This window comes from Hibiscus syriacus, unplaced genomic scaffold (genome assembly GCF_006381635.1).
Source record: "Hibiscus syriacus cultivar Baekdansim isolate YM2019G1 unplaced genomic scaffold, ASM638163v2 tig00013960_pilon, whole genome shotgun sequence".
In the NCBI taxonomy this organism is placed as follows: domain Eukaryota; kingdom Viridiplantae; phylum Streptophyta; class Magnoliopsida; order Malvales; family Malvaceae; genus Hibiscus; species Hibiscus syriacus.
Genome location: NW_024062312.1, coordinates 1,739,983 through 1,763,192, shown reverse-complemented (window position 1 = coordinate 1,763,192; position 23,210 = coordinate 1,739,983). Strand labels below are relative to the sequence as shown.

At 38.5% G+C, this 23,210-nt stretch overlaps 2 protein-coding genes across 4 annotated transcripts in view; both read right to left on the bottom strand.

Moving 5' to 3' along the window:
• Positions 1-22,841, bottom strand: part of LOC120206738 (ENHANCER OF AG-4 protein 2-like) — a 31,677-nt gene extending 8,836 nt beyond the window's left edge. For 2 of the 3 annotated variants that reach the window (XM_039206321.1, XM_039206320.1), the window contains exons 1-12: positions 22,375-22,841; positions 21,693-21,769; positions 17,778-19,670; positions 17,154-17,673; positions 16,875-16,983; positions 12,022-12,134; positions 11,729-11,916; positions 10,605-11,259; positions 10,040-10,523; positions 9,428-9,523; positions 9,220-9,313; positions 8,700-8,880 (exon numbers count right to left, since the gene is read on the bottom strand). In XM_039206321.1, coding sequence (XP_039062252.1) covers positions 9,237-9,313; positions 9,428-9,523; positions 10,040-10,523; positions 10,605-11,259; positions 11,729-11,916; positions 12,022-12,134; positions 16,875-16,983; positions 17,154-17,673; positions 17,778-19,670; positions 21,693-21,769; positions 22,375-22,482 — 4,320 coding nt within the window. In that variant the 5' untranslated portion in view covers positions 22,483-22,841 and the 3' untranslated portion in view covers positions 8,700-8,880; positions 9,220-9,236. Of the gene's footprint in view, positions 1-8,699; positions 8,899-9,219; positions 9,314-9,427; positions 9,524-10,039; positions 10,524-10,604; positions 11,260-11,728; positions 11,917-12,021; positions 12,135-16,874; positions 16,984-17,153; positions 17,674-17,777; positions 19,671-21,692; positions 21,770-22,374 lie in introns of all 3 variants that reach the window. The other variant, XM_039206322.1, reaches the window with a different exon arrangement.
• On the bottom strand, positions 7,355-7,918 carry LOC120206603 (serine/arginine-rich splicing factor 2-like). The gene has a single exon (XM_039206205.1). It carries the CDS (start codon positions 7,916-7,918, stop codon positions 7,355-7,357), a length of 564 nt encoding a protein of 187 aa, XP_039062136.1.
• Positions 22,842-23,210: the final 369 nt, after the last annotated feature.

The following is a 23,210-nucleotide window of genomic DNA, read 5'->3' as shown; positions in this document are numbered from 1 at the left end:
TTGGTTGTAAGCCGATTGATACACCAATGGAGGCAAGCTTGAAATTTAACAAAGAAGATGGGTCCTTGGTAGACAAAGAGAAATTTCAAAGATTAGTTGGAAAACTAATTTATTTATCCTTGACAAGGCCAGATATAGCATTTCCTGTAAATGTGATAAGTCAACACATGACTAATCCTACTGAAGAGCATATGGCAGTAGCAAATAGAATTCTCAAGTACTTGAAGAAAACTCCAGGACACGGTTTAATGTTTAAGAAGACAGAAGACAGAACTGTTAAGATCTTTACAGATTCTAGTTGGGTCGGAGACCTTACTGAAAGGAGATCCACTAGTGGCTACTGCACCTTTGTTTGGGGAAACCTTACAACTTGGAGAAGTAAGAAACAATCTGTCGTTTCAAGAAGTAGTGCTGAAGGTGAATTTAGAGCACTAGCATTGGGAATATGCGAAGGAATTTGACTACTTAAACTACTGAAAGAACTTGTCACTAATCAAGAGGATCACTTTGAAGTTTTGTGTGATAATCAATCTGCTATTCAAATTGCCAAGAACCCAGTTCAACATGATCGGACAAAGCATGTTGAGATTGATAAGCACTTTATTGCTGATCAAGTTAACAAAAAGACAGCCACACTTTCATACATTCCTTCAGAAGAACAAGTTGCAGACATTCTTACTAAGGCTTTGCCAAAGCCTGTTTTTAATAAATTCCTATTCAAGCTGGGATTATACAATGTATATTCTCCAGCTTGAGGGGGAGTGTAGGAATTATAGAGATGATTTGTTACCATTCCTATAGAGATATGATTTGTTACCATTCCTATAGAGATATGATTTTGTAAATAGATTTCTAAAATCCCTTATTTTAAGGGATCATATCCTAGGATTATTATTTTTCCTTTCTTAGAGTTTTCTACTTTAGAGAGATATTTTGTATATAAATATGTAATCTGTCATATTGAAAAGAATAAGAAATTACAGAGAATTACTCTGAATTCTACAATAAATTTTTCCTTTCTTAGAGTTTTCTACTTTAGAGAGATATTTTGTATATAAATATGTAATCTGTCATATTGAAAAGAATAAGAAATTACAGAGAATTACTCTGAATTCTACAATAACGACAGTTCAGGAGCTTATGCCAATTTATCAGGCATTTAGGATCACCACAAGTTATAAGGAGAATGCCTAAAACAATCCAACAAATGGCCTTTCACATTTTAAATTATTGCTGCTTAAAGTTATATATTTTTTTTATAGGAATTGGAAGCCTCGTTAAAAACCTCCCTCATAGTTGACCCTTTCCTAACATAAAGGATCAAGTAGTGGAGGGAGGAAAAGAGTGCCTCATTTTATTACCAAACCGGAATTACATAAGACTTAACAATACAGCAGATGATTTTACATTAGACTTAACAACTTCAGCTACTTCAAGAACCTACAACCATAGAAAAATAAACTATAACTAAAACATACAATCAACCGATCCCCTGCTTTGCTAAACTATCTGCCTCCCCATTACAAGACCTTGGAATTAACCTAATTAAAACCACCTTTTCAGAAAGGATCAACAGAATTTCTCTAACAAGAGGCAACATGAAAACTGGTGCCAAAGAAGGGGTGTGAATCCACTCCACTGCTAACTTACAATCACTCTCAACAACCAATCTACTGGCAGCAGACCAACTTGAAGCTAGAAAAATTTCGATGCCTCTTTTAATAGCCTTTAACTCTACAACTGGTGGGGGACCTTGACCAATATTCTCTGAAAAAGTCAAAAGAGTGCAGCAATTCCAGTCCCTTAAAATGCCTCCAATACCTCCAATCGAGTCATTTAACCTAACAGCTCCATCAACATTCATCTTTAAGAAATCAACAGGTGGAGGAAGCCAGCCAATAACAGAATGATCCTTGGGTTTAGGAACAGAAATACCATCAGCAAGTGATGGATCCCCAATTAGCAGATCTTCCTGAATAGGGAATTTAGGATACTTGGCTAGGAACCATTTAGATAACCTAAATCTCACAAGGAAAAAGAGAGACAGCCTATCAAGGTTTAAACCTTCAAACACAATCGCATTCCTTGCTTTCCAAATAGACCAAAAAACGACTCACGGGATAAACTTCCAAATCGATGAATTCAACCTCAAACTCCCCCACGAATTAAGGAAGGAGGGTCTTGTGGTAGCACAATAGACAAGTCCCAGAAGCTTGCCAGTTTATTCCATAGTTCCCAAACTACAAAACACGAAATGAATAAGTGTTGCACAGATTCCTCATGTTCCTTGCAGAAAGGACAGAGAATATCTTCTTCTAAGGACATTCCTCTTTTCACTAACTCCATTTTAACTGCAACCTTCTGATGAGCTAACTGCCATAGGAAAGCTTCTACACGAGGCGGAGACAAACCCAACCACACCCCTTTTGACCACAAATCAATACCCCCAACTTCCTTACCAAGAGCTTTCCTGCACGATTTCACTGAGAATAACCCATCACCACTTGCTGACCAAGAGAGAAAATCTTCAACCGAATCAGTGAGTTTTATTTCCTTTAATTTCATCATCAGATCCAACCATTGTTCCAATTCCCAATCAGACAAATTCCTCCTAGTAATAATGTTCCACTGCCAACCATTCAACTCAAAGCTTCCAAAATCAACAACCTTACCCCATTTGTTAGTAGAGAGTGCAAAAATTCTAGGGAAAAGAAGTTTTAAAGGAACCTCATCCACCCATGGATCAGTCCAAAAAGATATGGACTTACCATTGCCTACTTGCAACTTCGAAAATGATCTAAGACACTCACCCGACGAATCATTCTTCAAAAAATTATTAGCAATACTTCTCAAATTCCAAGAAGATTTTGGAGAAATGACCTTACTAATAGACATAGTATTACTACTAATATTATGCTTACTACATAACACTCTTTTCCATATGGAATCCTTTTCATTTGCGAACTTCCACACCCATTTCCCCAATAATGCCCGATTAGAAAGATTCAAGTACCCCAAGGCCACCACTGTTCATTGGTTTGCAAACTGTATCCCAACTAACCCAGTGGATCTTCTTTTTTTTCCGCATTGTCACCCCATAAAAATCTGGCCATTAAGGAGTTTAATTTATTCCCAACTTTGCAAGGCATTTTAAAGAAAGATAGGAAAAATATTGGCAGGGAAGTCAACACTGACTTTAATATAACTGTCCTGTCAGCCAAGGACAGAGAAGAAGCTTTCCACCCAACTAGTTTTGAATTAAAATTTTTAAGGACAGGATCCCATAAAGCTTCAGAATTCTTCTTAGCACCGATTGGAAGACCCAAATAATCTGTGGGAAAACGATCAACAGAACAGCCCACTTCCAATGCCCAGTCTGATAAAATATCCTCATCAACGTTTACACCATACAGTTTACTCTTCTTTAAGTTTAGATGCAACCCCACCATTATACTGAAAATCCTCAACACCCTTTTGACATTTTTAATCTGAGTAAGTGAAGCTTGGCAAAAAATGATGAGATCGTCGGCAAATTGAAGATGAAGATAACCGAAGTGAATCCGCAGAATTCCCAATCACAAAACCTTGGAAAAGTCCTTTGTCAACTGCTTTGTCTAGCATCAAATGCAGCAACTCACCTACAATATTAAATAGGAGCGGAGAGAGACTACAACCTTGTCTTAGTCCTTTAGCCATAGTAAACTCTTCCGAAGGGGAACCGTTCACCAGAACCGAAATTGAAGCAGAAGAGAGACACTGTGAGATCCACGAACACCATCTAATACCAAAGCCCATCTCTTTCATTGCTCTGTTCAAAATCGGCCATTCAACAGAATCATATGCTCTGCGAAAGTCAACTTTGAAAACAGCCCCTTGTAGACCTTGTTTTCTCCAATAATCGATCCCTTCATTTGCAACAAATGCACAGTCCAACAATTGTCTCCCTGGTATAAACACAAACTGGAAAGAGCTGATAATGTCACCAACACAGCTGCTAAGTCTCTTGGATAGAACTTTTGATAGGATCTTATACAAACTTCCTACAAGGCTAATTAGTCGATAGTCTTCAACACTTTCCGGATTTAAAATTTTCGGAATTAGGGTAATAAAGGCTTGATTTACTCCATGCTCCCACATCCTTCTGAAATAAAAATCGTTAAAAAATTCCAGTACTTGCTCCTTTAAATCTGGCCAGTATTTCTTGAAGAAACCCATTGTAAAACCTTTCGGACCAGGAGATTTAGAACTGTCCGAGGATGCTATAGCTTGCCAAACTTCTTGTTCTGAAAACTTCTCCCCTATTTTTGTAAATTGTTCTCTTGACAGTTTAGAGAAATACAGAAATAAGTTCTCCACTTCCATTGTAGAAATGGAATTAAAAGCTGTCTTAAAAAATTCAGAAATGTGGGTCTTGATCAGAGACGAGTCTGAAACTACAGTCCCATTAATCTTCAGACTAGTAATTGCATTTCTCCTGTTTCTGTTTAGAGCACACAAGTGGAAAAATCTAGTATTTCTGTCCCCTCCTTTGATCCATCTCGTTCTTGCTCTTTGAAACCAAACACTTTCTTCAATCCTGTACAACCTCCAGAGATTCGATCTAAACTGCTTCACCTGGTCCCACTCCTGCGGAGAAAGATTACTACCTTGTGCCTTCAATTCTAACTCATTAATTCGCCCTTCTAAAGTTTCGATAGAGTCTGAAATCCCATTAAATTTCTTGCTTGACCAGTTTCTGATTGACTTTTTAGTTCCCTGTAAAATACTGAAGATACCCCTTCTATTATTCCTTTCCATCAAGTCAACCATTGAAGATTTAACCAATTCCTCGAAGCCTTCTTCCTCTAATAAATAATTGTAAAATCTGAATGGTTTAGGACCCCAGTCTACATACGAATCCTCCAATGACACCGGATTATGATCTGATATGGACCTAGGCAGTAGCCTTTGAACTACGTTCAGAAAGCAGGTCAAAAAATTACCAGAAATAAGAACCTGTCAAGCCTAACCCAGGTTGATTCTTCCCTGTTGTTACACCAAGTAAAAGTTCCTCCCACCAACGGAAGATCAATTAAATTTGTTTGCTGCAGAAAATTCCTAAATATATCAACAGAATGCCAATTTTGAGACCTTCCCATCGTCTCAGCCGGATCAAGATACGTATTAAAGTCCCCCCCAATACAAAGTAGATTCGATTGGGTTGAAACAAACTCCAGTAATTCCCTGTAGAATTCATCCTTTTCAGATTCAGTGGAGGGACCATAAATATTCATAATCACACACTCTTCAACAACATTCTTAAACTTCCCAAATATTGCAATGATCCTGCTACTTACTACTGGACACTTTAAATTCATTATCATTCCACATTACCAGCAAACCCCCTGCAGACCCAGCAGTTGGTGAAAAAATACATCCCTCGAGAAGACAACCCCTTATCCTTCTCCTTAGAGCCATAGAACAGTTTTCTAGCTTTGTTTCTTGAATAAGTAGAATGCTCGGCTTATTCGTCCTGACCAACTTAGCTACAGCTCTTGTTTTTTCCTTCTTCCCCAACCCCCTTATGTTCCACGAAATAATATTAATGTTACTCATAAATATAACAAATATCCCAAGAACCTCAAATCAAAAAAGCACAATAGCAAAACCCCTTATTTCAACAATTCCTACTAACCCCCAATCCTTCCTCAAGATCAATAATTTTATCTAAAATCACCTTCTTGCCTTCTTTAAATGAGATCCCCAGCAACATACTAACCTCCCACGTAGCCATTGCTTCTTCCAAAAACATCGAAAAGGAGGGAGAAGAAACTGTGTGTAAACTAGCCACCTCCAAAGCTTCCCTAGTCAAAATCCTTCTCTGTCGCCTACTCTCTTTCCCTATAACTGCTCGAGACTGACAATCTGATCGAGGCACTACTCTACTCCTTGAATGCTGGTCCAAGTCTCCTACTCCACTTTTAGAGGGACCTCCTTCCTCATCGTCGCTAATTATTCCATCTTCCTCTAAAATTGGGAGCGGTTGGGTGGTCAATAAAGAATTGGAAGCTTTTCTATTTTGGTCCAGTACCTCAGCTGGTCGCAACAACTCTTCTTCTATCTTCGGATCATACCAGAATTTTCTATCTTTTGATCTTCTATATACTCTATTACAAGTTCCTCTATTCCATCTTCCCACCGGAACACTCGTCAAAGCCAAACTTCTTGACAAATGAACCAACGGACTCCAGCTCCTCTGACCATTAGAAAACGTCCCCTTACGTAATTCCATTGGTTGAGTTCCAACAGTTTTAATTGAAACATCATCCTTTTCCTCCTCCACTCCTTTTGCGTTTGTAACCTCGTTGTCCAAGACCACTACGTCCTTTATCGATTCTTCATTGGACTTGATCCATTCCCTGTTTAATTGGGGAATAAATCTGCCTTTGGACCCTTCGGCAATCCATTTCAGATTATACGCAGGCCCTGGAGGACACAGAATCTTCATGCTTGATTCAGAAATCAAACTGTTACAATCTTGGGCTTGAGAGTCTAGGCCCAATTCTTCCCTGAGACCAAGTCCCGCATGCTCCCCAGCAGGATATTTTCCTTTTCCCGCAAATCTGACAACCCAACATCTAAAATATCCATATTTGACTTTTTTGGTAAAAGCTGCTCCCCATCCCCCTTTTGCAACCTACTCCTCTGTTCCTGATCATGCCAGTTGTCTTTCTTCAGCATAGTCTTCAGAAGACTTAAAATTTTCAACTTGTTCCAAAGTCAGACGGCGGCCGCACTCTTCCTCGGGAAAATGATTTTCACTGTACCCGTAATTTGAATTTTCACCATCAATCCCCCCGGAAAACTCCTCCGGTTTTAAAAATACCGATCCCAGTATGGCTTTGACCTTGTATGATCTGCCGTAAAACCCTATTGTGACCATTTCAGGGACATCAAACGGACTGGCAACCCTGATCAAAACTCTTGCCGACGATAAATCTGACCTGTTCTTTGAAGAATCCAAGATGCCAATGAACTTTCCCCATTTCTGAACAAGTTTCTCCAAGAACTCTACATTCCAGCATAATAACGGTAATCCCATTAATTCCACGAGACAGAACGCCAATGGAACTCCCTCCTCGTTTAGCAATGGCTCCAGCCAATTAAACCAAAAACAGATCTCCTCCTGTTTTCTTGCCCATGTATCAGAGTAGTCTTCAATCGATTTAAAGGTTACAACACAGGCATTCCATGCGTAGCCCCATCTCGCTATTTTTAGCTGAATTCCTTCACTTGCCAAAGCTTTTTGAACAAATTCTTGCTCGAAGGAATGCTTGATTACCCCTGTTAAAGACCTTTTCACCCAAGTCGAATCCTACGAGGAGATATCCATCTCCCAGACATTCCTTATCCCATTAGCAGCCTTCCTTATCCTTTGACCATCCTCTTTATTGACATTTCCGCAATCCTCTCTATTGGTCGTTTCCACCACCTCCTTGTATGATCTACTATCCCTCAGGTTTCTCAAAGATCCAGCGTGCTTCTCACCATTTGTTTTCTCCACCCTTGTTGGGATTGGCCCATCCCTCGTAGACCTGCCTTCAGTAACTTCTCTATTCCTGTTGTTCTGATATTTTTCTAACCCGACTGAAACTCTTTTCCCGTCGATCCAAGTTCCGTTAACACACTGAATAGCCCTCCTCCTCCCTTCCTCACTTGCAAACTGGACAAACGCGAAAGTGTAGTTCTTGTATTTCGATTTCTGAGTAAAATTTGGAATGAAAATCCTCACAACTTGATCGTAATGCTGAAATACTTCCCTTAATTCACCTCTTATAACCCTCTTGCTAAGATTATCAACGAAAATCGTCCATTTCTCCCCCACAGCAAACTGACCATTCGCTCCTTCTCTCTCTAAATTTTTGACTCTCTCACTCATTTTTTAAATGGTACGTTTTTCTATATTGGATTTATGGTCTTGGAATGTTCAAACGAAAAGAAATTTATGTGACTGGGAATTAGAGCAATGGGTAAATCTTATGAGGAAGTTGAGCAGTACAAAGTTGATTGAATCAGTGGATGATTTCCTCTCTTGGACTGGGAGAATCCTATTTGGAAGAATTGTGTTTGGAACGGGTTTGTTCCTACAAGGGTGGAAATTTTCTTGTGGCAAGCACTTCATCAAAAACTGGCTGGGAAAACAGAGTTGATGAAAAGGGTGGTTCCCTTGGTAGATGACTTTCTTTGTCCGTTCAGCAATCTTAAAAGTTATATATATTGTTAAAATATCTCCACTTAACTTAAAGCAGGTGGAGAGCGAAAATCTGGAAATGGATCTAGTGCTTAAAAAAGTTCACACAGCTTACAAATAAACATAAAAATGATCGACATGTTTAGCAATGAACTGAAGTTTCATCTAAGAAAAACCAACCAAGTCACAACTATGTTCAGATAAAATTGTGCTTCCTATAAACACAAAAAGAAAAAATTAAACATAAGCTCAAAGGAACGCATAAAAACGGTTATGTGATTGTAGCTCCAAAAGAAAGCCAGCATCACAAGCAATTAACTCAACAAAAAGCACTGAACCATTCTTGGATAACAGAAACAATCAAAACACCATGAAAACAACTAAGTGAACCAGAATTCCTATTTGGAACCAAGAAAAATTTTCTTATGAAGTCAGTATAATTACAGAAGCTAAGAAACAGTGTACTAACCAAGTCAGAAATATGGGCTACAGTCAGAAGCAAATGTTCCTGGAATACATTTGTCAGGAAAAATTACAATATACACAATCCTGCCAAGAGTCTCCACAAGTTATCAACACAGCCTTCATGTGATAATTGTATTTTATCCACAAAATGAGCCACCCTTCAATGAAACATTTCTCGAAGCCAGCTACAAAAAAAAAGTTAACTGCAACAAATTAAGCAGGATTTGATCAAGAAGTGTAAATGATTGGTGTAGAGGTCATGAGTTATGGATTACCCTGAAGAGTAAACTGCAATATTTGTAACATAAAATAGAGATGCAAGAAAAAATTGTAAACTTAAGCAAGATCCTTACATGCGAACCAAAAACAATAACAAATACACCTCATTCTTGCAACAAAAGTGGTAAACAGCACATTTCATTTTCACTTCAATAACAGAAGTCAAATGTTGTATTGAAAAGAAAACTAAAGGAGGAAATGTTCACGGCAAAGATTTCATTAACAGATTAATATTTACTAAGTACCTAATACGATTATTTCCTTATTCTCGAGATGGCCTCCAACTGTTAACAGCAGACATGTCTGGTCGACATGGAATTATTGGTGAAACACCATGACCTGAAAAACAAAAGTAGAACCATGATGTCATTCTCTGATCTAATAGGTGCTTGATTCTTTAACTGGCAAATAAAGTAAATGTAGCAAACCAAGACAACAACAAATATGCAATACCTGAATTTGGAGCTCCAGCTGGTAGATTATTGGTGGAAGCAATAGGATAACCCATATTACTTGAGGATGGCCTTTCAACAGGAGGTCTAAAATAACCTGCCAAACAATTAACAGAAGTGTCATAAAAAAGTAGGTACATCCGATCAGCACATTAAGTCATGTATGAAAGAGGAAGTCTTGCACATGAAATACGCATGAAAAAATAATCAAAACAACACCTCAGATTATAATTCATGGGCATAAGACTGAGCTCTTAAAAGGGTTTCCATCTGCAAAGACTCATGGAAATGTAAGACTAACTATATTGCATTGCCTCAACTTTTCAAAAGGCTGTCACTCATGTATTTATAGTATAGATGATATGTGGATACTAACAGTCCCAAAAAAAAGCTTGCAGATACAGTATAAAGTGTGCCTTTCGTATTTATATGGTGGCATGTTATAGTTCAGCAAAGCATCCATAACAACATGCAACAGTTAGAAGTTTGACTGCCACAACCATAGAGGGGGAATATATTTAATTTTCAGGTAAAAACAATAAATTTAATGACCCTAAACAAACATTTTCAACCATGGAAGCTTCATGGGGATTAGGGGAAAGGTAATTCATACCTTCCTGGACAAACAATGGACCAGAAGATGGTGGATTTCTTCCTGCAATCCACCCGCTGTGATTATCAGTATTATAATCTCCGGCAGGCATTCTCCACTGCTCATCAGCAAAAAATGGCCTGTGGCCATCATGTTGTAATGGCATTGAGTATTGAGGAGGATATGAATGCTGAGGATGTGGTCGCATGGAAGGCTTCACGAATGAGAAATGATTAGATGAAGTTTGTGGCAGACTCGGGGGTAGAGGTCTTTGCACCAAGGCTGTATTACTAGGTTGAAATTGTTGAATTGGTTGAGATGATTGGGCATTTAAGTACATTTCATTATGTCCATATTCCAATTGCCTTGAAGAACTACATCCAGAAGGCTCTCGGCCTCTTGAAGGAAAGCAAGGTGATTGTTGCAGAAACAATTCACTTTTCACAGCAACATCTACACGGCCTCCATGAGGAGCAGTTCCACCCATTTGAACTATATGATTACCCTGCAAACGAAGGGATATGTTTGTAAATAAAAAAGTATTGACATACTCGGTATCAAGCAAAGAAACATCTAGAAGACTTACATCTAGTGTACCCCGAAATTCATGTACAGGTGGTTGATACGCCAACAGCGGTGAAGACTGCATCGATGACTGGGGTGCTACCATGGGTTGAGATAGCAGTGAAGGTTGAGGGGGCAATGGTGGTTGGGGTATGAAGTCTGGAGGAGGGCATGAAGGCAACGCAAGCGGAGGAGGTGGTTGTGTTGGTAAGGGTAGAGGAGGTGGGGGTGGGGGTGGTGATGGAGATGCTGGGGGCTGGGTTGGAGGTGGTGAAGGTGGCAAAGGTGGTAAGGGTGGAGGAGAATCTGGGGGCAATGGCGGGGATCCCTCAGGTAGAGGAGGGAATCCGTCAGAGCTATTTGAAGAAGGTTCCATAATCTTATCAGTGTCTAGCTGTTGCATGTCCTTTTCAAGAGTATCATCAGTGAATGATGGTCTGTCATCCTTCTGGTGTGCAGAAACATCTTCCATTTCAAGCTCACCATCCACATCTTCTAAGATGCAATGACGCCTGTCACTTGGAGTAACCGTACACAGTTCTAACTCTGCCGAAATCTGAGTTGTTTCTAGAGGTGATGCATCAACAGCTTCTCCACAAGGACTGTCTGAAAGATCTTCCTCGTCGTCTTCAAATGCATTTGAAGACAAAAGGCCAGGCAGCTGAAATGTAGCATTACTGGTTACAAAACCAAAAAAAATTGGTGTCAGAAAGCTAGTGTTCCTCTCAAATGACAAAACTAGGAAGTAGAAGATGGGGCATATATGCTACAAAAGAACTTCAGAAGCGACTTCAAATTTTAGAAATTTGAGAAACTTCAATATAATATAACTCATAAAGTAGTACTAGGTAGCTCAACAACATATTCCCAATCAAATCAATAACAGTGGCATAGTGAAACAGGATGCTGATACTTCTAAGCTAAGCTAAAATTAGCTAAAGTAACCAAGTTAGATCGGCATAGTTTGAAAAGCAAAAGGTTTTACTTTGGTCTGAAAATCAAGCTGATTAGTACATTTGGTCTTAGTTTGGCTTCAAATATATATGAAACCAAATGAAAACAAACCCAATCTTCAATAGGATATAATAGATATTATTTATTATCATTACAATAACTTCATTTAAATAGATGAAAGAGTTTTCACACCTTCCATACTCATCGACAAGCATGCCTTCCATTTCTCTTATAGGATCATCTATAGCACGTTCAGCTCGAGACGGGTGCCTTAGGGAAAACCCTGAGATTGCATCATCATTTGAAACTCCAATGTCATCCATATAACGCCGCAGAATTGTTTCAGGAAAAATTTTCCTCTCAAGCCACAACCGTAAAACCTGGTATAGACAAAACATCACTTTATCCTTCAGAGGGATGAAAGAGGGTGGGGTGGAATGGAAAGAACAGAAGAATACTATCTTACACTGAAAAAAAAATTATACCTTGAGGCATTGACGACGGTTTTCACGAGCACTTGTTCCAGGTGGAGCAGCTGCACCCAGGAGACGGGGCAGTGCCATTTGAACAGTAGGAATATATGAAGCACCAGCAATGCCTAAATAAACATTAACCATAACCGTTTAATTGCTGCATTAATATATCACATTTGACTATTTCAGTGAGTGTACCTAAGTAGAAGAGCACTTAAAAGAGTGTTCTTGTAAAAATGAAGCAGCACTCCTTCAAAGGTCTAAAGATGCGACTCAGTACAAATATATATCGTAACAAATAAGGAAATAAGGCTCAACAAGAAAGAAAAAAGATTAACTAAAAAATTTTCTTAACAGTCAGGTCAGCACCAAATAAGTTCCTGATTAAAAAGTAATTGAATAAGGTCAATCAAGGTGCTTGTTCTTCAGATTTTTCGATTTTAGTGGAGGAAGCCTTAGCAATTTGGGAAATCAGCAAGTTATTGGGGGTGTCCTTTAAGAAAGGGAAGGAGGCTTTTCTGGATAAGATTATCAGCTTGGAGAAAGCTTTGAATAAGGTCAATCAAGGTGATCTTGATGAGGGTGTAGATTGTGGACTAGCTAATGATGAAGATTAATTTTACGATTGCTTCCTGGAATGTTAGAGGTTTGAGGAGAAAAGAAAAGCAGAGGGCTATTCAGAGGTTAATTGATAAAAATCACCCACAGTTTCTTTGGCTGCAAGAAACGAAAATGGAGAAGATTCCCAGATCTCTGCTTAGAAGAAAGGGGTTTAGTAATTTTAAAGGTGTCCTTGAAACTCCATCGGTTGGCTCATCAGGGGGTTTAATGAGTTGTTGGGATGATAAAATTTTCGAATTAGAAAATCAGTTTATTTATAGAAGATTCATTGTCTTATCCGGGAAATTTCGTGTCAATAATTTCAGTTGTATTTTCATCAATGTTTATGGCCCTTCAGTAGAGGAGGAGAAAGATAGTTTTTTTGAAGAGTTGAGCTTGTTCATTAGTGGTCAGAGGGCTCCTATTTGTGTAGGGGGGGACTTTAATGTATATATGCATGATGAAGAGAAGATTGGAAGAACTCAGAACAGGAATTCAATGAGGATATTTAATCTTTTTATGCTGCAAACAGGCTTAATTGATCTACCCTTAAATGGAGGAAGGTTTACTTGGTGCAATAATCAAGATACCCCTACTCATGTTAGATTGGACCGGTTTTTGGTTGATGGCCAATTCTTTGTTGCATTTCCTGATTTGGTGCAAACCTTACTGCCTAGATCTCTTTTAGACCATAATGCTCTACTGTTGGAGAACTGGAATTGAGGATCCACAGTCTAGAACTGGAAATCCAACAGGTGCAGGATGGTGCTAACAGTGGAATAGCAGCAGAGTTAATTTCAGCAAGAACAGAACTGTGAAGACTCTATAAAATAGAGGAGCAAATCTGGTTCCAAAATTCCAGATCAAAATGGATAGAAGATGGGGATAGAAATACAAGATTATTCCATAATTGTGCTTCGATTAGGAAGATGAGGAATGCTTTGAATATCGGGGGTAATATCATTCAAGAACCGTCTGTCATTAAGACCACTATTAGAGACCACTTCTTTAAGATTTTTAATGAGCATTCGACTTTAAAGGTGGAAGAGATAAGGTTGAATTTTCCTAGTATTTCAGTTTAGCAGAATCTATGTTTAGAGAAGGAATTTTCAGAGGAGGAAGTCTGGGAGACTATACAATCTTGTGATAGTAATAAAGCGCCGGGACCGGATGGTCTAAATATGGGCTTCTTCAAAAGGTTTTGGCATGTCCTCAAAGTTGATATTATGAAATTTTTTCATGATTTTTATTTTGGGAACATGGGATTAATCATACATTTATCACTCTCATTCCAAAGGTTTCTAACATTGGCAGTCTAGATGACTTTAGGCCAATTAGCCTAGTTGGTGGGTTGTATAATTGAGGGGTTGCATTTCAGACACCATTAGTCCAACTCAGTTTGCCTTCATACCAGGTAGACATATTCTGGATTGTTCTTTAATTGCTAATGAAGGAGTGGATTATTGGAGAAAAAATAGACTTAAGGGTTGTGTATTCAAGGTTGATTTCAAGAAAGCTTACGATTCTGTTGAGTGACCTATTTTATTTAAAATAATGGAGAAAATGGGCTTTGGTTCTAGATGGAGGGGCTGGATTGAGAAGTGTGTAACCACAGCTTCTGTTTCAGTTCTTGTAAATGGAGTTCCTTCTGAGGAATTCTCAATGACTAAAGGTCTTCAACAGGGTTGTTCTCTGTCTCCTTTGCTGTTTAACTTAGTAGGGGAGCTACTTAATCTACTGATTCGAAGGGCTGTGTCACAGGGTTTATTTTCTGGAATGGTGATTGGCAGAGAACAGGGGTCTGTAAATGTGTCCCATTTACAGTTTGCTGATGATTTGATTATATTTTCTGGTGCCTCGAAAATGCAAATTCAGAATGTCAAAAGGGTGCTTCGAGTTTTTCAAGTGGTTTCTAGTCTATAGCTGAAGTTGAAGAAGAGTAAATTGTTTGGTGTTAATGTTAATGAGGAACTGCTGGAATGGGCTACTTCTATTAGATGTTCAATTGACAGATTTCCTTCTAAAAATCTAGGGCTTCCCCTTGGTGCTACTAGAAATTCTGCAGCTATTTGGGAACCTGTCATTAATAATTTTTTTAACAAGCTAACCGGGTGAAAGGCAGCATCTCTTTCTTTAGCAGGAAGACTAGTGTTAATTAAGACGGTTCTTTGTTTGCTTCCTACTATCTGTCCATATTTAATATTCCAGCTTCGGTTCTTAAAACCCTTAACTCTATTATGTCCAATTTCCTATGGGGAGGGGGAAATGGCATTAGAAAAATTCACTGGGTTAGCTGGTCCAATATTAGCAAGCCGAAGAGTGAAGGGGGCTTAGGAGTTCTTAATCTTAACTTGATGAATAGAGCGCTTTTGGGGAAATGGACTTCGAGGTTTGCCAATGATAGGGACTCAGTTTGGAGGGAAGTTGTTTGTGCCAAATATAGACTCGATTCTTCAGTTTTAATTCTTGACAGTAAGTTTCCATCTAAGGTATCCTGGATTTGGAGATCATTGCTAAATAATTATTTTAAAGAAGACTTCTTTGGCACTAAATTTAGAAGCATGTGTAGTTGTCATGTTGGTGATGGTAAATCTATTCGGTTTTTCAAGAAAGAGGTTTTTAATGAGGCCTCCTAATCTTATCAAAAAAAAAATCTATTCGGTTTTGGCAAGATCTTTGGGCTGTGGATCATCCACTTGATGTCATTTTCCCAAGACTATTTTCTATTTCCATAAATCAGTTTGGGAAATTATCTGAATTTGGGGAGTATATCTCTAACGTTTGGACTTGGGATGTTAGGTTTAGAAGAAATCTTCATGACTAGGAACTTGAACAATGGTCTAACTTGTTGGCTATCATTACAAATTTTTCACTCTCCGGAATTTCCTGATCGTGTGATCTGGAAAGGTACTGGGGATAGGGCTTTTACTTTTAGATCAGCTGTTAATCTATTTTCATCGGAGACTTTGGGATCGGAGGAGGTCTTTTTCTTGAAGAAGATTATTTGGAGAGGTCTACTGCCTCCAAGAGTAGAGTGTTTTCTTTGGCAGATCGCTCATGGGAAGCTGGCTGTTACGAAGAGATGTTCAAGGAATTGAAGATGTGTTGTGTCCCCTATGCATGATGTCGGATGAGTCTCCCTCTCATTTGTTTTTCTCTTGTTCGGTGGTGTGGTCCCTTTGGAATAAGTTCTTAAGTTTTTGGAGGATTTGTTTCGTTCTACCAGCGGATGCTAAAAGCTTCTTTCTAGCTTGGGATGGTTTAAAGTTCAACTCTATGATTTGGCCTTTTATTCCAAGGGTCGTTCTTTGAATCACCTAGAAAATGAGGAATTTCGTGGTGTTCGAAGGGGGAAAGGTTGATAAGGCAGAATTCTTCTTTTTAGCAAGGTTTAGGCTTGCTTCTTGGTTCTTAGCAAAGTATAAAGAAGTGTCTATTCCTAAGGACTCACTCATTTCTGATCCTTCACTTGGGGACTTAGTTTCTCTCAGGTCTAATCAGATTCCACCTACTTTACTTTGGTCTCCTCCTTCTTTGGGTTTTGTTAAATTAAATGTTGATGCTGCCACTACAAGGGATTGGAAGAAAAGCAGGTTAGGAGGAGTTTTAAAATATTACTCAGGTTCTACTATAGGCTATTTCAAGGAATCTGCTGATCCGGGACCTCCTACGTTGATGGAGTTAAATGCTATTCTTATGGGGTTATCTTTCTTTGCAAATTATCGACAGAGGATCAAGGACCGTCTGATTTTAGAGAGTGATAGTAAGGTGGTTGTGGATTGGATTAAGGGGGATTAATTATGTCATGTTGTATATGCCTTCTTGATTAAAGATATTGTTCATAGGCTTAATGCTTTTGAAGGTGTTGTTAGATGGGTTAATAGGACAGCCAATTTAGAGGCTGATGCCTTAGCTAAAGAATGCATAGGCTGAGTTAGTAAAGTTGTTGATGGCTGTTTAGGGTTGTTTCTTGATTTTCTGTGTTTTGTAAAGGGATTACTAGTGTTGTTTTCGCTTATGTGTTTTTAGTTTGGGTGTTTCCATCTTATTTGGTTCTGTTGGGGTGTTTTGTTGGTTGTATTGTTGGTTGTATCTGATGTAATTTTATTGTTCAATTAAATCCTAAGGCACTTTTTTCCTCCTTCCGCTGATTAAGGAGCTTCCCTACAAGCTCCATTAATCAAGAAGGAGGTTTTTAATGAGGCCTGAAATTCTTATAAAAAAAAAGGTAATTGAATGCATTCTAATCAAAGGGAGAAACCAACCTTTCTGATTATATGAGCATTGGGTGATTGAATCAACAAGAAAGAACAGGTCAACTTTACGATGAAAACTGGGCTCACTTTCCAGCTTCCGGATGAGAAGCTCAACAACCTGCATACAGATTATGAAATTTAACTCATTCCAAAAAACAGTATTCAAAAGGATTATAATATCATATGTGATCGGTACCATTTAGTTTAAAATAAAACTATAAGTCGTACTATACAATTTTGAGTTCAAACATGCTCATGTTGCACCTATAAACATAATTGTTAACGTACTTCATTTGCAATGCCATACTTAGCACAATCAATAGCAAGGCGAGTTGCTCGTCCAATACTTTCTTTGGTCCTTGATAAAGTCTCTATCATTCCTTCAAAAGCATCTCGAGCAACTGATGCCTCGGTACCACCACTGAGAGAGCCACCAGCTGTAATGTGTCCTGAACTAGGTCTTCTCTCTTCAATCTCCTCGGTATCCTGTTGATTTTGGGATCCTGACTGACGACCGAGATTTGGTGGAGAAACTATAATTGTTGGATGAACAAATCCCTGCACATCAGCCTGCACTTCATTGTTGATCGCAGAGGGAAAAGGCTGAACTGTAGGACTGGAGCTCATTCCAAGAACCTCAGACATCGACAGAAACACAGAACTAGGATTTCCTAGAGAATACTGTTGAGAGTGAGCTTGTCTCCTTTTCGCCTGAGCAGCGGCAATAAGATGCTTCATTGACGTAGCAGAATCTGGATTTTTGGAATCAATCAACAAGCCACTTCTATCTTCTCTAAAGATGTCAAATCTGTATAGAAAGACATTAGTTTACGCTACACAATGAAAAATAATATAATAACTTAAAAAAGATAAATTAAATGAAATAATAATAAGGGTAATGCAGAGCCATACTCCATTGAAGTTTCAGTAACAAAATTGGTATCATTTACACGTGAAACTGCTTTTGGAGTAGATTTCAATCTCTCTACGGAAGAAGCTTGTCGATATCTTTGACTCGTAACCTGATTTTGAGAAGACTTTGAGCCATCAGTCGTCACACCCGATCCCTTGACAGAGCCAGGTGGAGCCTTTTTCTGAATTCCATTACTCGAAACCTTGACAGCAGCTTTGGCAGTTTTGTGTTGTTCAACTTGTTTTGTGGCAGAAACCAGATAAGGAGACTTCATTGGGGAAATCAGGACTTGTTTTGCCTCCTTGGAAGACAACTGTTCTGATTCTGATCTTTCAGGAGTGGAGGCTTGAGTAGAAAGCCTCCTTTCAACAGTTTGTGGTCGAACAGGTGACACAAAATCATTCATCAATTGTGAAGATGCCTCCTTGGTACCACTGTTCTCATATTGGCTGGAATCTCCAACACCATGTTGGGCATCAGTAGCAGTTGAGTGATTTAAATCAATGCTTTTTAAAGCAGAAGAAACAACAGAAGTTACTTTAGCATCCCAGGTAGATCCTCCATGAAGTGGGGTTTTGGGATCTTCATCATCATCATCAAAAAGACAAACAGCTCTACGCCTTCTGGGCAATTGGGTAGCACGAAGTTTCACATTACCAGAACTTGAAGTGTCATTCTTCAATTCAACAGGATTTTTTCCAATTTTATTGTTATAATTACTAGAATCAACCATCGACTCCAGAGCTAGCCGCTGGCGCTTTGATAAGGGCAGCACAGCTTCATCACTGGAAACATCAGAAATATCGGATGCCCGAGCTTTCAATACTGAAACATGAGAAGTGGATTTCCTCGACTCTGACTGTTTAGCTGCTATCTCATTGACATTTTTAGAGCTTGGAGAATTAGTTTTCATTTTTTTGACAAGAGATCCCTTGGAAGTCCCATTTTTCATATCTAAAACCTTTGGCTTTTTGCCAGGATGTAAAACTTCATCTCCTCCAGATTTTGGCTTTCCAAGTCCAGTTTCACCCCTTTTTTTCTTGCCAGTAGTCTCACCTTTTGGAGTAGCCATAGCATCCTTCAGATCATCAGTGACCTTCAAGTTGCTTTTGTTTTTCAGCAATTCCTTTGCCTTTTTACCACTATTGTGATTAGAATTTGATTTGAAAGTATCTGGAGAGAATTTCCTTGCAGAGCCATCTGAGACTTTGCCTTGTAGTCTATCCTTCAATTGCTCCTCAGAATCAGGCCGATCAAGACAACCACCAGATTTACCATCCCTCGATAATGTTGCACCTGAGCTGCTGCTTTTCTGCCCTTGATTGGTTCTTTTCTTTAACCCAGGAGCCATCTTCTTTGACATCTGATCATCCCTCAAAATTTTCTTAGTGGAATTGAATATAATAATTTTATCATCGGAGATTTCCTCCTTCATATGAGAAGGCTCATCTAAAGATGCTGGAGATAACACATCCTTTTTAGCTTGATCATCACTTGAAATTTTATCATTTCCCTCAGAAGACATAATAGGAGATGAGCTATCATCTGCATGACCTGAAATCAAAGGCTTTATGTGTTCTCTATTACTTTCACCTTTTCCTAAAATAGTGGTATCTTCATCAAGTGCTACTGCAACTGGTCCATTCTTTAAGTCAGCCTTTGAGCCTTCGTCCTCAACCCCACCAGCAGATGAAGCCTCACAGCGAGGTTCTGGTCTGTCAGATTCATTTCTCAAATCATTGGACTTCTCTTTATATAACTCATCAAATGCCTCGCATATTTCTTTAACAGCTTGGACAAAGTACCTAGTTCTAACAACTTTACACTTCGCAGACAATTTACTCTTTGTCTCACTTGTAAACACTTGAATATCGACAGGGGCAACAAATGCTCTGTAAAAGAAGAAAACCGTGGTGGGTAGTAAGCAACAGGAACACAAGTTAACTTTAGTTCAAAAAGCATTCGGGGGGAAAATAATGATGCATGAATGCATCTCTTGGCTGGGAAAGAGAAGTATTGCTCCTTTTATACAAAAGAAATTGTAAAAAAACTCCAACAATCAAATAAGAAAATCACAATCACATAAATACTAGCTGTAAGAGAGAAAAGATGGAGATATTCAATCCATCAACTTCCTCATATGCATGAATATGATGTGCAGAAAGACAACGAAAATACACCGCCCAAGTATTAAAAAGTAACAAAAGACAAAATGAGCAGGTTCTGATTTTCAACAAAATTAAAGATGTTTGGCACATAATTGAAGAGAAGAAGCATCATCAACCAAACATTATAATCCGAAGAGTAATCAAGTTTTCGATTCAAGGTTTTCGATTTAAGCCTCACAGCTTAAGCCTTAAGCATGATTATATGCATATATGGATGCAACAACACAATTCAGGAGAAGAAAAATCCCAATACAAGCCCAGATTGTTGAAAGTGACAGCAAAATCGCAATGGACTGGATTAAGGGGGTTGATTTTTGTCCTGATGTTTATGCAATATTGGTTAGAGACATTGTTCACAGGCTTATAGAGTTCGGAGGGCTGGTTAGATGGGTTAGCAGGACAGCCAACATAGAAGCCGATGCCTTAGCTAAAGAAGGAATTGGCTGATCCTATATTTATAGTCGTTGTTTTATGGTTGTTTCAAGTTTTTGGTTGGTGGGGTGTATAATGGTTGTATCTTATGTAAATTTATGGTTCAATAAAATCCTAAGGCACTCTTTTCCTCCTTCCGCTGATTAAGGAGTTCTATAAGCTCCATTAATCAAGAAGGGGGTTTTTAACGAGGCCTGAAATTCTTATAAAAAAATGCATTCCAAGAGCCACTTCACTATTTACACATAAATACACCATTTATGCAAAAATGCTACTAAGATAACACCAGCTGTACTTATTTTTACGGCATTTCAAATTCCTTTACATGAAGGCCTGCACATATACCATATGCAAACCACTGCACAAAAAACTTGAGCTAAAATCTCAAAACTGCTAAATCAAACCAGAGATGTTCCTCTATCTATTTCATGGTAAGAAGTCGGGAAGCTATTTGGACTCAAGTTACTTTTTTTTTATAAGATTTGAAGGCCTAATTAAAAACCTCTTTCTTGATTAATGGAGCTTGAAAACGACTCCTTAATCAGCGGAAGAATGAAAAGAGTGCCTTAGATTTTCATTAAAGAAAATACTAATTACAGCCTAGAGATCTCTTCGAAATAACCCTTACAACAGCCAACAAAACCCACCCTAACAGAAATCAAAGACAAAACTTAGAATGCAAACAACATAAAAATTAGCCTATTCCAGCCTTTGCTAAAGCATCAGCGTCCATATTAGCTGTCCTTGCAACCCAATTAATAAACCCCCCCCCCAAGATTCTAAGATTATCAACTATATTTCTAACAACAAAGGCATAAACAACTGGGCATGAGTCGACATTGTTGATCCAGTTTACTGCAACCCTGCTATCACTCTCAACAATCAGCCTATCTTTAACCCTCCCTTGAGCAGAAGCAAAGAAAGAAATACCCCTTTGGATAGCTTTAAGTTCCAGCAAAGTCGAAGGTCCCGAACCAACTGACTCCTGAAAAGAACCTAGGACTGTACCTGAATGATCCCTCCAAATACCTCCTATACCCGATTTCTTCCAATCATCCAAATATCTTCCAACTACATACAAGATTAGTTTGAACTTTATTTCTTCTCAAGCTACAAAAACAATTCATCCAACAATCAAGAAAAACCAATAAAGAAATGCTATCAACCACATAAAAGTTTCATTGTACAAAATAAAAAGATCCATTACTGTGCCCTAAATGCAAAACCTAAAATAGACCATCAACTCTCTTCAGTCACCATGTTGTCGTCTCACTCATTCAATAAACATGTAGAAATTGAATGTGCATTACTTACATTTCTTCTGTTCCAAAGAATTGGACAAAACACTTCTTAGGGTCGGGATCTCGCTCCCAATCTTCAGGCCTGCTAATCTGAAATTCATAACCCACAGAATCTTACCTCAATAACCAATGGCAAACCAATATAAAAAATTAACCAAGCCCTGAGTAACAGGATATAAAATGGAAATCCCTAAACAATTTTTTGATGCCATTGATAGGATCATTGATCTAGCATTCAAGAAAAAAAAAACAAATCTGTATTTAGACATATTTCCTTCAATGCCAAAACTAGCATTGTATAATTGCATTAAGTAACCATTTAAGGAACAGATCAAAGTATTAACTCTGAAATACTAAAAACACAATCAGCGAGCATAAGCACGGAGAACATTGAATCCAAAACTAGTACCCTCACAAAACAAATCAAAACTTACTAAAAAGGCAACAAATTGAATATAAAACCAGCAAATATAGTATAAAGTAAGACAATGTAAGCACAAAAGAAACGTAGCAACATCACAAAAAACTTTCTTAATCTACAATCACCAAACTCTTCACGGATTTATTCAAATTTCCATAAGTTCAGAAGAGCATATAACAAAATAAAGAATATAATCATTAAATTCTGAGAATTCAGGCTAAAACTAAAATTACTAAAAATTAAAGGAAACAGAAGAAAAGGGGGGAAGACGGACCTTCGCAGGCCAAGCAGGGAAACCCTTGACTTTGGCGAGAACGAGATCGCCCAAACTAAAATTCTTAACTTTTGCTTTGTTCCCTCCCTTTTTACGACTCCCAGCCATAAGATTAAAGCCCTAACAGATCCTTCGACGCCGTCGTCGCCGTCGTTATTCTTTTATTCCGCAATCCAAATCCCAAATAAACGATTCCGGATTCAAATCCAAAAACCCAACAAGGGAAAACAACAAACGAACCCTAGAGATAGCAAGAGAAGACAAGCTTTGGAAGTTTGGTGCCACGGATATCGGCGGCGGCGGCGACGCGCCCTGGGAAGTTCCGGCAAGGGCAAGTAATTAGGGCATCGAGAGGAGCAAAAACAGGAAGACGGTGGCAGTGGACGAAGAAGAGATTATTGGATTATTGAGTTGAAAAGGGATTTCCTTTCTCTTTTTTTCAGATTATTGTGGGGGAGCGTGAGTGAGGTTGAGGATGATGAGTCACCAAGGAGAGAAAATAAGGCCCAAGTTCTGGGGTCGTTCTGCGGTGCGGCGCCTAAAAAACGGTTAATATACGGCGTGACCGGTTAAACAAGTGACCGGTTAAAATTTAGACCGGTTATGTTATATTATTTAACCGGAAATATTATAAAGTACAATAACATACTAGGTAGCGCTTATATAATGTAATAGGTAGCGCTTATATTTACCTATTTTATAAGTAAACCAGTATATTTATACCGATAGCATTGCAAATTTACCTATTACATTATATTATATTGAAAGTGTCCATACTTTTTATAAAAAGGATCGATACTTTAACAGTGTTTCATGTTTTCCACCTACAATATTGA

Bases quoted from the DNA above. Each gene is read 5' to 3' on its own strand.
- LOC120206603 (XM_039206205.1), bottom strand. From the start codon at position 7,918: ATGAGTGAGAGAGTCAAAAATTTAGAGAGAGAAGGAGCGAATGGTCAG.